General features: G+C 43.2%; 1 protein-coding gene across 7 annotated transcripts in view; it reads left to right on the forward strand.

Annotated features, from left to right (window-relative positions):
- Nucleotides 1–12,769, forward strand: part of LOC142568320 (uncharacterized) — a 258,619-nt gene that overhangs the window by 37,876 nt on the left and 207,974 nt on the right. For 6 of the 7 annotated variants that reach the window (XM_075678322.1, XM_075678326.1, XM_075678323.1 and 3 more), the window contains one exon: nucleotides 8,428–8,472. The exons of the other annotated variant lie outside the window; for it this stretch is intronic. In XM_075678322.1, coding sequence (XP_075534437.1) covers nucleotides 8,428–8,472 — 45 coding nt within the window. The remainder of the gene's footprint in view (nucleotides 1–8,427; nucleotides 8,473–12,769) is intronic. 7 annotated transcript variants of the gene reach the window in all.

Genomic DNA, 12,769 nt, shown 5'->3' on the forward strand with positions numbered 1-12,769 from the left:
AAATTTTTCGGCACCAACGTTCAGTATTTTTCCAAACTGGGATCGTATGATATGTTTTCTGGCTGCTGGATCCCATGTATACAAGAAAAAGCGCTGGGAGTGCGCAACTGAGAACAGTAGCCACCCGCCGCATCAGCGTCCACGCAGTTGTACTTGCCTGCCTGTCTCGTGCGAAAACGCTGGCGAGCACTGAGCTTCTGATTCCATTACCAGTCAATCTCCTCCTACCGGCCCAGAGACCACTCCACGTATCACTGTCATAATTTTATACTGTATATCGTTTTATGCTTATACGATAGTGATTAATTTTAGGCCACTTTACAGCCATGTTACACCCCATCATCGTAACTCACTAATCAGCGCTTAACACATCATTATCAGTCATAGCGCTCTTTGGCCATACCTGGCCCTTGCGCCACTAAACAACACACATCCATCCATCTCCTCCTACCGGGTTGTCGCACGCCGAATTCACGGCTGTCACCGCTAACCCTATTGCGATAAGCATCTTCGTTTATCTGTTTCACAGTGCGTGGTATCATTGAAAGCATACTGCATGTCTTTAGTTGGTGGTAATTTAAACGAGCCGCTGTTCCCTGTTGCAGGCAGCACGATGTGAGCGTTGCATTTTGCTTCGGTGGCATCTGGCGTCGCCCACCAGCTCAATTTCGTTTTGGTTTCCTGTCATCGTCTTAAAACACTGCGCAATAGGAAAACAATGAAACAACATTCTGACCGCCAAAGCCCCTGCAACTCGATGCGTGTCGACGTCTCATGTGCAATGATTTCGCGCAATGTTTCCCATTACGTAGATTTCAACTACAGTTGAGTCTGTCAAAGTTTTTAGTCACTTTGGATTGTACATTTTCTGGGTTATGTTTTTTTCTCAAAATTTTTTCCAAAGAGACTGACAACCATTTTTAAGGTACGCATATTTTTAGTGCAATGGAAAGCTTACTGGTCTGACTGTTCAATCACATAGTAATAATGCAGAAAATGCTGTGGAACATTTTTTTAGTATCATAATTTTCCGATCTGCATTGCGGATGCTGTCGTGCTCAATAAACATGCTGGAAACAGTGGTAGGTGAGTGCAATAGCAATTATATGCCGGCATTGGTGGGAAGCAAGCGACAAGTGCGGCTTTAGCTGTAAGAAAGTAATATTTTGATTATCAAGTAGATGTTCCTGTGGTTCATGTTTTATGAAGCGTTGAATTATGTTTACAATAATAGTTCGTGTCCGAATCTAAGCCCCAGCGACGGCTCCCTCCAAGTACAGTGGAACCCACTTATAACGATACCGGTTTTAACAATATATCAGTTATAACGATGAGAAGCTGCTGCACCGTCAGCTTTTGTATGTTTTGCATGGTGAAATAACCCGCTTACTACAATGCCCCGTTGCCACATTATTAGTTATAACAATGAAGTCTGGCTGCAGGTTGTACGAGCCGAAAGGTAGTGCAATTCGAGCCGAAATTCGAGTGCACGATGGCCCACTGCTCCAACAGCCACCGCGCGCTCATTTTCCAGCCTTCTCTATGCGCATCTCTCCTGTTGCCCTCCCACCCCTCCAAACATGAATGTCCCGCGCCACCTGCGCCGCTCCCAGATTGCTTGCTGGCTCCTCATTCAGCACAGTTCTACAAACGGCTTAATCGCTCGCGTTTATCTTTGTTGGTTGCATCGAAATCGTTCCTGGCCACGTGGTTTCTAAGGCTCATTGGACTCGCCGCTGAAGCGGAAGATCGCTGATCCGCCCGCTAATCATCGGCAGTGCACGACGTTGCCGGTGAAAAGAAAGTGCAATGCTATAGATTTGGAAACTAAGTGCTTCTAACCGATGAGGCGATCGTTGCGAACATGCTTGCATCGGATAGCGACGGTGACGACGGCAGCGAGGACGAGGTAGGGCAGGCTGCCCCAACGTTGACCTCACAAGAGGCCCGGCAGATGATTCAGTCCCTCCGGGGCTTCGTGTTTGCGAGGAACCTTCCTCTGCACTATGTGGAGCATCTGGATGCCTTGGAGAAGGATGTCGGCAAGCTTTGCATAAAGCACACAAGGCTGATGGACGTAGGGTTTTCTCATGCAAGCCAGTAAGAAATACGTGGTAAGATGCTCGTGGCGATCTTGCCTCAGCGTTTCTCCAGGATTTCTCAAGCTGACAGGCTGCTGCAGCAACCTTCTCGCTTTTTTAAAAGGCCCCTTTACGGGGCCACAAAATCGATGCCTCGGCGGTGCTCGCATATTACTTGCCACCTGTGACCCTTCATTGAAGTTGTTATAGCAGTGCCATTCTTTAATGCCGACATCCGTGGCTTGTTACGCGTGATCGGAGTGCCCAGGAAATAAACGAGTGAACACAATCAGCAGCCGAATCTAGGAAGGTGGTGGGGAAGGGTACTGGCCTCCCCACTATTATAGTTTTCTCACATCACTTCTGCCATCACCCTATTTTGATGTTTTCATGCAACCTGGTTATAACAATTATTGGTTATAATAACGGAATTTTTGTGGCACTTGAATATTGTTATAAGTGGGCTCGACTGTAACACAAATGAATCTCAAATCTCAAAAACCATGCTTTTGCCGACTGCATGCACCAAGCTTTCTCTTTAAGTAAGGCGTGCTAAGTGGTAGGAAATGCCAGTAGTGCTATTGTTGCAGTGCTGGCACTCATTTATGGCACAATTCGTCAATATCATTTTATATCTCACAGAACTCAGCGTACTAACTCTCAAACTTGTGCACATACAACAGCCCTCATGTGCTGCTATGCATAGACCAGCTCTGCCCGCACCACTCGTTATCACGAAGGCAGTGTCCTTCTCTAGCATGCACTTTTTTTTGCTTCGTAATACACACAGAATATAGCGCAAAAACCTAATACAGTGAAACCTCATTAAACCGTAGTTGGCCGGAGCTCGGAAAAAGTACGTGCTAAACGGTTGTACTGTTTAACCGAAAAAGCATGAGATCGAACACTTACGTGTCAAAAACGGAACTCAGAGAGGGTGCGATGAAAGAGGAAAAAAACATGCAGTATTTATTCACTTCGCCAAGTGTTATTTTCGTTTGATGCCTCGGCGATGTAGCAGCGACAGCGGCCTCAAACTTACTGAAGCTGCGAGACAGCTTTTCAGCCATCCCCCTCTTCTTGGCAAACACTCGCATGGCAGATTCCTCGTTGGCGTTACGTATTCTCCATGCACGCGCGCGGTAGCATTGCAGAAGTCGCGGGGCGCCTTTTTCATTGCGGGGTGCTGCTCTCATCGTGACGATTGCATTCGTGAGGCTGACATAGCGCGCAGTTTCTGCCACTGTCGGCCTGAGTTGCCCGTGCTGTCGCTTTCTGTGTCGTCCTCATCACTGTTGCTAGCCGACACTTCAGGAACAACAGAGGCAATGATGGCGAAAAGTCAAACCTCGCAGCCGACATCTCTTAGCGGTGGCAGCAGCGCTGCTGAGCAACTTCTTCGCATTCCAAATGCCACAACAGCAGATCAACAACGTCAACAGCAGATTCCTGTCGCGTGCCAGCGCCGACTTCTTCGTGTCACATTCGATAGCACGAACGATGTCTAATTTTTCTTCTATGCTGAGCATCCGGCGTTTTTTTTATCCGAGCTTCGGCATGACGCAAGTCCTCGCTTGCATGACACTACAACCATAGAAAAAGGAATACTATGCCACAACGCTCTCTGACATGCCGCCGAAATGATGTTGATGTTGATGTGGCTTCATGGACAAACGCACAGGGCGCTTGGAGGCCATTTTTCCGATCTCTGAGGCTAGCTGGCTAGCTGTTGATGGATTTGACGCACCGCTGTGTTTGCGCGATGAAAAGTGGAAACACTACATGCTAACCGATATGTACACAATAAGCTGGTATGGTTTATGCGGATACAAAACACATTATGTTCAATGGCCCCTGAGTTGGGGATTTGACTTTACTACTTTTAAAGCGAAGCTACTGTTTAAGCGGGTATGGTTTAACGAGATTTTACTGTAATATACGAACTCCAATTTTAAGCAGTAAGTATGCTGTACTTAAACAGTGTATTTGCAGTAATCTCATATAATACATCTGAAGTGCCGATACTTTACCGCCAGGTTGACTTACTGGTTTTTGAGTCTTACTTTGCCAACTTACAATTATAATTCCTACTTAAATCTGGAACAGTGTGCTGAATTGTATCACTATAAATCATGGTCATTTCATTTCTATCAACGTCTCGCTACAGATTCTGGCCAGTTGTCAGTCCCTTTAATAAAAACAAACTTCAATATTCAATGATTTCCTGTGGTAGATATTACACTTCTGTCACATCAGCTGGGTTAGTTGAAGAGGCAGACACTGCTTGCCAGTAAAATTGCACAGTAATGCTAGCTAAGAACCAAAGGTTCGCTAGCTTTGAAATTGATTGCTTTAGAGCACACTTCCCGGTTGTATAATTGAAGCTGAGCGTTAATGAAGTAATGTCCATTTAGTATAAATCCTGCACTTAGCACCACTTTCGAGAAAGAAGTCCTCAAAATTTGTGGTGAACCATTGAAATTCTAATAAACACATTTCAGTAGTCCATTTTTAACTGTGTGAATAATTGCCAACTAAAACATCAATGTACTTCACCTGGAGGTTTGAGGATGTTTCTCAATAGATAAGCTAGTATATACACATATTTGCCAATGGGATATGGGATCGGCCCCAAGGTACCCCGACAAGCTTTGTGTGGGAGTGAGTTGCTTGTCAAGTTACCGATGGTTGCTCTGAACTACTACACGAATGAGAACCTATCCTGACATTTGCATGGAAAGCACATAACATAAAATGAAATCCTGATAATTTAAAATGTCTTAATTTGAATTGATGGATAATTCCAACTGCTCTTTTGGTCCTGGTAAACTCCTGTGTATTTGAATAGATAAACACTTCCATGAATTTGAACTCCATAAAACGCTCAGTGGTTATTCCGTACAAAATTTTGCACTCCCATGGACCGCTTTTCGGACAAACTCAAGCCAAAGGGGAAGGTTCAATGCATTGCAAGCTACCGTAATGTCATAAAAGTTGCAAGGAAAGATGTGCTTGCGCAGGAAGCCGAGACAAAGTCAGAACAAGCAGAGTGGTGTGCGCCGTCCTTTCCCATCCGGCTTAAAATTTACAGTAGCAGGAAGGAGACTGTAGCATGCACTTGATCATGTTATCGCACCCCCTCACCTACGCCCCTCCCTTCCCTCCCTCTCTCCTAGTGCACACTTGATGCCATTATTGCATGCTCGGTCACGTCATCTCCAATATCGGGCATGCGACAGACAGCTAGGCACGCATCAAGCCACTATCCTTTTTGGCACACCCTTGCAGGTTTTCCCTCGCACCCACAGCTAATGGCACACAAGGTGCAATCTTATCATACTTGGACTTAGTATGTGTGCACTGATGGAGGAAATATAAAACTATCAATGCGATCCCAGTGACAGGTTTGGTTTTGTGCTCTGTACTGTGCAATTGATCGGGCCCTAAACTTAAAGGTGCTCTCCTTAGTTGGAACTCTGTTTATTCAAATACCTAAGCTTCTGTTCACCTTGGAGTTTGGATTAATGAGATTCTACTTTATAATAAGGAGAGGCACCTTGTTTTTTTCAGTACACCATACACAGTCAGCATTACGCATGCAGGCGGCAGGTGCAATGGTGCTCCACACCTTGGTGTTGTTTTTTGAATCATGCCGTGCCTGCATTTAATGGATGTGGAGCTTGCACACAGCGGTGGTGCAGTATCTTTAATTTGAAGAATGTGTGCAGGAAATGCACCACGTGGACGGACTTGAAGTAAATGACAATGGAGTGTGACTAGCGGAAACATTTTTGTAGTCGATTCTAATGTGCATGTGAGCTTTGAATGGTCAAAATTAGTTCGGAGCTGTCCCTTCTACGGCATTTCTCATAGCCATGTTGTGGCTTTGGGATGTCAAGCACCATAATTTAAATTCTTTTTTTTTTTTTTTTTTGTTACAGAAGTGCGTGTTAGAAGCGAGTAAATACAGTACAAGAGCGTCTAAGTATCCCTCTGTATGAAACGAAGAATTCTGTACTTAAGCTTGTTCTTGGTGAACATACCTGCTATGTGTGAAGGTTGCCTGAGTGTCTGAAATGCAGGTACACCACTGTGGTTGTACATTGTTTTGCACAAAAAGGAAAATGTTAAATTTAATGCCAAGCGCTGCCTTTGAGGTTCATTACACTACCTTCATGCACCTTCTTATTAAGGGTTGTTATGTAGGCTTGTGCGAATATGAATTTCGGGTTCAAAGTGAATAGTAATTTCAAGTTATTTGAAAGTGAATAGTTCAAATAGTTCTGGAATTTACATAAACCTTGACATAAGAGCCAGATGTTGACAAACTAAGAAAAGTTAGTTAGCTCCGCATGGGTGTGGTGTCAAACAACTTTTCTCATATGTAGCTTATGCCAGTTGCAACGTGCACTTCGTTGTCTTCCATCTGACATCCTCCAAAGGAAACATTATCTTAGTATGTTTGGATAGTGCTTTTTTCTTTGGTCTCTGTAGACTAGAGGCAGAATTCTTAATTTGTCGTGTTTGCTTCTGCCTAATTTTGAGCTCTTTCATCTGATGAGAGCTTACAAAGAGAGGACTTTGTTTTTTTTAATGTTACATTCAGTTTGAGTTTAATTACTAATGTACTGCCGTTACATCTTTAATTGTTAGTGAGGGAAGTGTGTGTTGAACTTACAAGCATAGGTCCATTGCATATTTAAAGATTAGGATCTGATGTGGGCTTATAAATTTTTCCATGTCGAGTATGATTAACCCTTTCAGGGGCTAACTGATTCTGTTAATTTAAAACTTATCTCAGACGCATCTAATATATTTTCGGAACCATAAAAAGCATACATCTGCAAAATAGATTAACAATTTTCAATAATGTACTGTGTCATGTTTAGAGAATGTGGTCTCCATGTGAAAACTCACACAGAAACATCAGATATGACATCATCAACTATATCATGTTTAGTAGGCTTGAAAAGTACTTACCCAGTCACTTGAAAATTGTGCCTGGTGCAACGAATTGTGAAAAACAATTAAATATGTGAACCCGCTGCGTATGACATACTCATACCTGAGTAAAAATACCCACCCAACCTACATTCCCACTTGTTTTACTAAAAAATTTGGACATGTTATTCAAACTTGCATCAAAATTCCAATTGGAAGTTTTTAGATATGTTACTCATTTTAAATGTTATTACTTTCGTCAGTGCCTTTGCAGTTGATGCAAAACCTTGGCATGCTCAATCGTGCACGCAGCGCCATAAGGGGTTTAGGACCAGAGGGCCTGTAGTTTGGTCAACTGTTTAGTGGTGTTTTGCCTTGTGAGCTAAGCAAGAAATCATTTGTACGAGCCAAATTTTTCTCTCCATCTTTCTCATGGCTTATTTGCATTGCCTAGCATGCTTACCAGTGCACACTTATGTGCAGCTTCTCAGTTGCCTGTGGGCTCAGGGTAATCGTATTTTATGGGCATATGCCGCATGGAGGCAGTGGCATTGCACTTTGAGAGTTTATGGTCGGCTCTCTAAGAATGGGAAAAGAACTTTGTGTGATGTTAAGTTTCCGTTTTCCTTGTTAGTTTTGTTAGGTTGGCTGCAGGACATAGGCAATTGCATGCAAGCAAGCTGCATAGTATGCTCGAGTCTAGGTGGTGCTGCAGCATACTCTGTTCAAGTTTGCCATTCGGGAAGTGTATAAGTTGTGTAAGTCACGGGGAACACAGTGCGAAAGGTATAAAGAAAACTTTTTTTTGCTGTGTTTTAACTAAGGGACAGATGACGTTGCATTGTGTGCTCCTCTTGGACTAACGCAGTAGTACGTATAGTATTCCTATCCCTACCCATTAGGATTATGTCACACGTTTGTTTGCATGAACTTTGACAACATATGCTGAAATATCCGAGTGGCTGACTAAAAAGCTTAAACAATGCCCAGATGAAGCATGCAGAGTTACCGTAGAGATATGGCATTTGGAAAGGAGAGCAGCTGCCACGTTCTTTGTCCATGTATGTTGCTATATTGCTGCTCCTTTCCACAGGGTTAGAACAGTTCTACCACTGTCTGCAGATAGCTATTTGGCTGTTTCAGCGTGTATTGTCTCAGATTGTGCAAACTAAGCATGGGTTTGTTTGATTAGTTTTGCATGTTTAGTTCTGTTGATCTTCAGCTACATACACTCCAGCGTTTGCATTGAGTGAGATGTTTCCTTGGGCATGTGTTGAATCGGAGATCAAAGCCCCTTTTTCAAATTTTGTTTACTACTGCCTCAACTGCACAGTCTTGAAAAAAAAAATCCTTTCTTCTTCGTTTTTGAAGATAGTGATTGGCCTTGTTTATGTTCTTTCTGCAGATTACCTACGGGTTATCTACCAATTGTTATGGTATTTGTGGCATGGTACGTTATATTCTTTTATGTCAGATGGGGGATGTGATGAAAGAGTTGGGTTTTGTCATCCAGGTCGAGACTGTGCCGTCATGTGTGCTCTTACTGACCTGTGCCTTCCCTCTGATGCTCTGAATGGTTTCCAGAACCCTAAGGAAGCATGAGGAAACAATTTGTGCTTGCCTTGGCATGCAAAAAAAAAAAAAATGCGTAGTGTTTGGCTGTAGGTCTTCCAAGGAACTTTCCTCCCTTGCATGTTAGTTCCAAACGTAGGCATGTGAAAGGCTTCTAATTTCTGTGAGCCTTCATTTTCACTAACGCGATGGCATGAGGCTCTTTTTGCATTGGTCTTAATGTGCTAGAATTTTGGACAGTTATGTTGAAACAACTATTGCTGGCCCCACTAACGCACGATGCCCAACTACAGGCCCACTCTTACTTGGCTTGGCTCTAGCAAGGTTTTGTCATGTGTGCTTTAGTCCATTGGCTGTCAAGCTCTATTGCTTCTTTTTTCAAAACAAGTGTCCCATGTGACTGGCTTTGTTACTGCAGCACTGAGATATTTAGTGGTGTTTGTGGGTGTCCTGTTAAACAAACAAACAAAAAAGTCCTCAATATCCAGCCGGCCAAAACTACTGTTAATTCTGCTTTGCTGTGTATGCACCTGCTTGGACTGCAAACTTCAGTGCTTAACCAAAATTAGCAGCACCTTGTCTAAGACAGAATTAGGCAATTTCATTTCTTTTAGCTGCATTCTTGTGCCATGCTTTAGTGCCATGCGTTTAATGCATTGTGGCAGCCAACTCTCCTGAATGAGCAAAAAGTTTTACTGCTCTGGGTTCAACCAATTGACAGCACTTCTTGCAGTTATTTGTGATGTCATTGATGTGTCTGCAGTATATAGCAGTACAGTGCAGAATTCATGTTTTATTACCCGCTGCCATGATTTTGTACTGGCACAAGGTTTTGTGTCTTATGATGTAGTTGAAATGTTTTAATTTTTTCAGCAGTAGAAGAAGCATCACTTTATGCAACAGATGGTTCTGCAGGCACTAAAAAATTTGCTAGTTGGCTGCTTGCAAATTTTTTTAGGTTGTGTTGGACTTTTATTATCGTCACATTGCCTCATGCGATTTGCCTTGAAGTCCTCTACACAAGTGGATATGCTGTGCCTGATGCTGTTTTCAAAAATATTTACTTATCAGCAAATATGTTGCCTCTGTTAGTTAGCAGCATGAAGTGTGTGTAAGCTCGTTGTTTGTGATAAAAAACATAGCCTAGCAGATTATATGCCAGGTTATGCTCTTGCAGAAATGAATGAGACAGGTTTACAGTAAGTCTGTTTTGAATCTGTGCCTGGTTTGTTGTGTATGTAATATCCCAGCCACAGAATTAAAGGTGTGCACATATGTAGCTGACATGAGAGCTTTGCATATCCAGTTGTGACTATTTTGCAGGAAACATTAAAGTTGTAACTTAGCTTAGAACTATCGTTTTCCAAAGAGTTCTGTTTCTGCATGTTTGCCCTGGCACACATTTACGACAGTCATTTGGTGGCCTGATCAGTTTTGGTGAAAAAAAATCAGCGCAGCTTCTTTTTAACTTTGCATATTGTAAGTCATAGCTTACTTTGGTGCCTGCAAAGCTTTTGATACATAGAAACAAATTCTCTGTTTGTGCATTTTCCCACCACTGGTTTTACTGTGGCATGACACTGCTGATTAACCCTTTATTGACGAATGTTTCCTACAGGCAACATACGAGAAACATTTTTTTTCTTGCCAAGTTTCAGTATTGAGTACAAAGTTTCTCGCATTTAAATGTCTTTGGCAAACGCTGAATGACAGGCAGCAAGCATCATTTGTTGGTTTGGAGCAGAAGCACGGGATAAAGAAGTTTGGCATTTCGACTTGCATTCTTTTGAAAGCAAGGTCAGAGGAGACAGACAAATGTCAGATCTCCGGCTGTAGCGTAGTCACACACGTAATGTAAAGCAAGTGAAATGTACACCTATGGTTCACATATGATGACAGCAGACTAGACAAATTAAAAATGAGGCCTTAGGTGGCCTGGGGTAAAGACCACTCGTTTCCTGCCAGGGGTTTTCCCTCTATTGCTGGAAAAATTTCCGCAATATATATTTTTCTTTTTGTTGAGTGTGCTTATTCTTAATGTGTTTCACACATTTAGATAGAAAATTTAAGAAATTATCTGGGTATTTATATGCCTCGTCCTTATCCTGAAAGGCTTAAAACAACAACTTTGTCTTCAGTTCACTGCCATGATCCGCTGCATAGCCTTTAATGTTACAGAAGCATATGACACCTAAAGTGGAGGTCCTTGTCGCTTGTTTCATATAGGTATCAATGCAGTTGGCTGCCTCCTTTTGCACCTGTATTCCTCATCAGTAGTCTCATAAGTATCTGTTGATCAAACTGTTTCTGCGACACTGTTCCTGCGAAATTGTTCTGTCAATTTGGCAGCAGCCATCATATGTTGGGTGCTGTGCTATGCAGTCATGTTCTTATTCTGCGTTCACCACAGGCAGAAACACAGTCTAGTTAGGCTGCACTCACTGTAAACTAATAATTAAACTGAAAGCGGTCCATAAGGTATGCATACAATGCTCATTGCTCCTCTCTTTTTATCTTTCTTCTTGAAGGGACACTAAAGACAAGTACATATCGAGCCCTTCTGTTCCACATTATTATTTCGAATTATTACCAAGAAAGGCCAAATTATTTTGAGACCCCAGTTACCAACATGCTTTGCATCCTCAGAAAGTATAAATTCACTTCTGATTGCACTGTTCCATGAAATGTGGGTTGCCATCTACCAAATGCACTCCTAAGCACTGAGACAAAATTAGGCTTGTCCACAGTGTTGCTAGAGAATGCAAAGTACCACTGAGGAGATGAGATCATCCTTGGTTGTTTTTACCAGGGGTGCGATTGCTGAAGCTCCTCGCTTTTTTTACCCTCTTGTGATGCTCCAACCATCACACTTTTGTCAGTAGCCGTCAATGTGGCAGGGCTCCAGAACCACAGAATATTGCACATGTCATGCTCCTGTCAATCATGTCATGTCATGCTCCTGTTTGCTTAGCTCTTCGCTTTGGAATGAATGCCCATTTCACTCATAGCAGATGATGCGCTTGGCATCTGCTCGCAATGGCCGGTCTTCTCATAGTCTTGTTGTCACTTGCCCAACCTCAGTGGCTGGTGTTGCGGGACGCATTTTTCTATATGAAGGCGCGTTGCGCCGTCACTTCTGCGACTGCTTGGTGGTCATTCTCGGCAGCAAGCGAGCCAGTGTTCTTAGGATGCAGAAGGTCCTTTGTGCTCTCCGCCTTTTCTGAACCAGCAGTGCTTGAAGTCCTTGGGTTATGCGCCATTGTTTTGCTTTCCGCTGGTGCCTGTTTTTACCATAATATCACTCTTATGTAGTTGTCGCTTGTAGTTGTCTGAAGTTTCTTGTACGTTGTTGCCCTTCTATAGTGTCACGTGAGTTTCATTTGCTTTCACTACGTGGTGTTATCAAGTTTCTGCTGTCTCGCCGCAGCGTGCTTACACCATCTAGTAACACATGGTTCTTGAATGTAGCGTTTCCATAATACTTTCCTGAAAGATGGGCCTGCAGTGTATCAGTTTGTAGGCGTGCTACTAGATGATTGTGGCACGTTCTGGAATTGACCTCGTCGTCACGAGCATGTCTGGAAGATTCGATGACGCATCTATGCCTAAGAAGCCACACTCAAGTGGTCTTCATTCGATTTGGCGGCCGATAGCAATGATCACTGCTGTTGTCGTGATTTGAGTGTTGCTTGTCTTTTTGGGAGCAAATTTGGGAGCAAGTGCCACCTTCACCGCAACATGACGTTATCAGATGTTGAAGTCGTCAGTCAGTGATGCCATACACAAAGTGGCCGAGGTGATATAACAGTAGTAGGTGAGCAGCAACGCTCTCTGTTTACAACTGATGGCAAGGCCGGCACCAAGACGGCTTTTTCATGCCATTTCCATATTCCGGGTGTGCTTGCCCCAAGGACTGAGCCCCCTCCCAAGCACTGCTTCCACCAGATATAGATGCTCTTCCATGAAAACAAGAAGCAGGCTGGCACTGAGATGTGTGCGGTCCCAAGGGAACATTCTTATGTGACGACATGTAGCAGTGATGACAAACGTTGTCCACTTGTGATACCACCTAGTGGCCAACAAAACAAGAATGAGGTTATTAAATTGTTTTAACTTTCATGCATAGCTTTTGCTATGAGGCTTATATGTTGCGAGAGTAAAAGAAAGTTTTCTGT

The sequence above is a fragment of the Dermacentor variabilis genome, unplaced genomic scaffold (genome assembly GCF_050947875.1).
Source record: "Dermacentor variabilis isolate Ectoservices unplaced genomic scaffold, ASM5094787v1 scaffold_18, whole genome shotgun sequence".
NCBI classification, from domain to species: domain Eukaryota; kingdom Metazoa; phylum Arthropoda; class Arachnida; order Ixodida; family Ixodidae; genus Dermacentor; species Dermacentor variabilis.